Source organism: Condylura cristata, unplaced genomic scaffold, assembly GCF_000260355.1.
Source record: "Condylura cristata isolate star-nosed mole 26May11 unplaced genomic scaffold, ConCri1.0 scaffold00066, whole genome shotgun sequence".
Classification (NCBI taxonomy): Eukaryota; Metazoa; Chordata; class Mammalia; order Eulipotyphla; family Talpidae; genus Condylura; species Condylura cristata.
In genome coordinates this window covers 447,277-451,677 of record NW_004567167.1, presented here as the reverse complement: position 1 = coordinate 451,677, position 4,401 = coordinate 447,277, and the positions used below count along the sequence as shown (strand labels likewise).

Here is a 4,401-nt window from a genome sequence, read left to right as displayed (position 1 = left end):
CCAGCTGCAAATGTCAGGCAGGTGTCCCATGGCAGAGGAAGAATTGTGGAACTTGCCTCCCTTCCTGCATTCCACAGTACCTTGAATCCTTCCCTGTAACGTCTTCACCACATTTTCCTGTGGGCCTAGTAAGGTCCGGTAGCTTCTTCCCCAGCCAGACTCTAACTCCATCTGGAAGAGCACCCCACAGGCGTGTTCTTACAAGTGACAGGTGAACACGTGATTGAGGTGTCCACTCCTTGTAAAGTCAGCGTGTTCTTCACAGTGTTTCTGTGTATTCAGGTTGTTGCTGTGGAGAAGAGAATGTGGAGACACCTTTTGAACAGAGCACTTCTGTAGGAATGTCACAGGCCAGCACTTCTAAGCCTACCTCCTCTTCCCAGAACACCCACTCCCGTGAGATCTGTAATCATGTCTGGAGAGACATTTTTCACATGACAAAGCCCCTGGAGACACAGAACAACTGGAAGTTGTTGGGGTGTAGGATATGTATGAAACAACTTACATCTGAAGCAAACCTCCAGAAACCCCAAAAGGATGATTTGGGAAACACATTTTTGAGAAGTAACAGGGATGTGGCCAGTTGTGAAAGGTCATATGCATGTAGTGAGTGTGGGAAATCTTTCAGCCAAAGCACCGCACTTCTTCAGCATCAGAGAATTCACAGGGGAGAAAGACATTATGTGTGCAGTGAATGTGGGAAATTATTCACCCAAAAGTCCTACCTTCTTATACACATGAGGATACACACAGGAGATAGGCCTTATAATTGCAGTGACTGTGGAAAATCATTTATCAGTTGTTCTAACCTCCGCTATCACCAAATACTTCACACTGGAAAAAGATCCCATGTTTGCAGTGAGTGTGGGAAATCTTTCACCTATAAGGCCGGACTCCATCGACACCAGCGACTTCATACAGGAGAACGGCCGTATGTGTGCAGTGAGTGTGGGAAATCCTTTACCCAGAAGTCAGTACTCCAGCAACACCAGAGACTTCACACTGGAGAGAGACCTTTTGAGTGCACTGAATGTGGAAAGTCGTTTATAGGGAGATTTCAAGTCATTGTACACCAGAGGGTTCACACAGGGGAAAGGCCTTACGAGTGTGGGGAATGCGGAAGAACTTTCACCTATAAGATAGGGCTCCAGCGGCACCAGAGGCATCACACAGGAGAAAGGCCATACGTGTGCAGTGAGTGTGGGAAATCTTTTGCCCAGAAAGCAGGTCTTCAGCAACACCAGAGACTTCACACCGGAGAGAGACCTTTTGAGTGCACTGAATGTGGGAAGGCCTTTATAGGAAGGTACCACTATGTTGTACACCAGCGGGTTCACACTGGAGAAAGTCCTTACGAGTGTGGGGAATGTGGGAAATCCTTCACCTCGAGCTCTTCCCTCCGTGGTCACAAGAGGGTTCACACAGGAGAGCGGCCTTACCAGTGCAGTGAATGTGGGAAGTCTTTTGCCTGCAGCTCTACACTTCGTGGTCATAAGAGAGTTCACACGGGCGAAAGGCCTTATGAGTGTACTGAATGCGGAAAATTTTTTACCCATATCTCATCACTCAATCAGCACAAGAGGATTCACACAAGAGAGAGACCTCATCAGTGCAGTGAATGTGGAAAATTCTTTAAAGAAAAAATTCATCTCAAACTACACCAGCGTTCACACAGGAGGAAGGCACTGGGGGTGCAGTGAGTGTGGGGAATCTTCCATGCAATGCTCTGCCTTCTGTCACCATCAGTCACTTCAACTGGATCAGGGTCTTTGGATCATAGTGAATGCGGAACGTGCTTGGCTAAGTGCTACTTTCTCATTAAATGTGCGGCTGTCCACTTCAGCAGGTATGCTGATGTAACCGATACTCCTGTTCAGTTCCGTGTAACACCACATTATTCACGAGGGTGATGGTCTTCTAGTTGCTGAATGTGGGGGATCCTCTAGCCAGCGCTGTCCTCATTACACACTGTGGGGACAGGTCTTACTTGTGCATGAGGATAAAAAGGCTATCAGTCTTGGCCCATCTAAAACCACAAAGTTCACATCAGGAAAGAAATGTAGAGGAAATGATTGATTTTGTTTTCATGATAGCCTAAGCATTCGGATAACACTCAGAATTTTTTCTATTCTCCATTTATTTGGTAAATGTCTTCATAGCTATTTCTAATTTCACTATGAACTTCCATCTTTATCAGAATTGTATGTCAGAATTTCACTTTCTGGAATACATCAGCAATATCTTTCCTGAGTACAAAATTGTTTTCATTTCTGAAGAGCATACCATTTTTTTAAAAAAATACTTTTTATGCTCTACACTATATCATGTGCACATTTACCATACATTTTTAATATTAAACTGCTTTTTATACAGTCTCTTTCTTAGTTCAGTACCTTTAATAATGTGATACAATCTTGCTGCATGCTGCTTGCTTACTTCCTTTATTTATCAAAGGTTTGTTGTAGTGGATGAGGGGTAAGAGGACATCAGGATGGACTGGATATTGAAAGCTAGGACAGGAGGCAAAGAAGAGGGCCGTGATCAGTCTCCTGTCGCTTTGGGTCAAGGGACCTATATTGGATCCCCATTCTCCATCATGGGATTTCCTAAGGAATATCTACACTGAACCAAGTTTGTCCTCCATAAACGGGGCTAGGAGTGACCTGTCCCTAGGCCACTGAGACATGTAAAGAGGTGACACATCCAGCTGTTTTGTCGCTTCTTCACCCAAAGGCTCCACCTAAAATGTCAACCTGGAATTTTCAGAGGAAGGTGGGAACTGCAAAGTCTTTCATCATCAGGTGGATTTCCCCACAGTGACATCGGGGGTGCCTTACTACATGTGTGAGCAGAACGGTTGGCGATGACACACAGGTAATGACGTTACTTGTGTAATATTTTGAGACTCAGTAACATCAAAACACATAGGGTCGGGGGGGTGGCAACATTTACGACTTGGTTTTTGCAAATAAGCATTTCACTTGCCAGCACTGCCTGGATGGTGGAACTGTTTAATTGTATTTTGGTGAAAACGGATAGTGAGAAAGTGAAGTCACAAAATTGCAGTGTGTTTTTCACATTCATGCAGCAGTAAAGTCCTATTCTGGAGGCTGGCTTCGCTACCTGAGTCACACCCCATGGTAGGCCTGTTGAATGGCGTTCGTGGGCAACGCATTTACCCAGAGTGCATCAGATTCCAGGGGGAGATGCTCATGGTGTGTATTGCGGGGAGGATTCCTGGAAGGGTCATGAGTGGAACCAGCATAGTCTACTGTGAGCTGATGCAGCACATGTGTGATGGGGAGCACATGCTGGAGAAGCTGTAAGTACTATGGATGTTGGGTGATTTGTAAGCACCTGCCTGGGGAGCAGCTGTTCATGCCACGTGAACCCCCACTAGCACGAGGAAGCAGACTCCCCTACTCAGCCTTGCTCTGGTCCCACAGAAAGCTCTGAATCTGCGACTGAGAGGCAGTCAGGCAAATCTGAAACCCACTGCTGAGGGGGCAGCGGGCATGTCAGGAGGGGTCTGTTTCGCTCTGTGGGTCACTCCCCGGCCAGGGATGGACTCAGGCCACAGTGGCTGGAGGTAGCTCCATAGTGCTGTGCTTGAACCCATTGGGCCACCAGGGAGGGCCCAATCTCCAGATCACTGCAAACCACTGTGACACTCTCTAATTTGCAGCTTTATTGTAGTGATGTCTTTTCCCACCATCCAGCATTACTGGGCATCCATGACCCCTTCCCAGCTTGGGGATGAAAGGGTGTTCAGATCACTCCTCCGCATACAACACTCTGCCTGAGATCAGTGATGCTTTGTCCCACCGAGAGAGAATGCCGTTGCTCTGCATTTGTGATAGACACAGATTTCTAAAGGGACTGAATATGATTGTCACTGAGTGAGAAGCCCCAGATAGCCGGGCAGCGTTGTTTTATGAGTATGCCACCAGTCAGGGCCAGAGGGTCACGGGGCACGACAGGTGGCAATTCCTCTTAAACATGCCCCGAATGACTCAAATACTGACTGACAGAGTGAGAAAAGTAAGAGCACTTGCTGCATGGGTGTCACATCATTATGTTCGGGGGTGAATTTTGTGTGATTCACACGCGTGTCTGGATTGGTGGCCTTGGGAAAACTCGAACTAGTTGTCATGTTTGGGGGATTCAACTTCTGTGGCGTACGATTCAAGGACGTGTTCGACTGCTGACAGTAAGTGATGGCAGCTTTCCCCTTCCTAGGAGGCAGTCAATGCCTTCCAGTGGGTTCCTTGTGGCGGTAGCTGAGGAAACTACACTACCCAGAGGGCACTGCGCCAGAGTGGGCGGTGTGAGCCAATCAGAGCCCCGGGGTGGGCGCCTGCGTGCGTGCGGGACTTCCGGTGCCATCCCGGAGACGGCCGT

General features: G+C 47.6%; 1 protein-coding gene across 1 annotated transcript; it reads right to left on the bottom strand.

The window, feature by feature from the left end:
* Positions 1-720: 720 nt before the first annotated feature.
* LOC105854605 lies at positions 721-1,493 on the bottom strand. The gene is given in 1 exon segment (XM_012734673.1): positions 721-1,493. A coding segment is annotated over 1 exon segment (705 nt). The 3' UTR covers positions 721-788.
* Between the last annotated feature and the right edge of the window lie 2,908 nt (positions 1,494-4,401).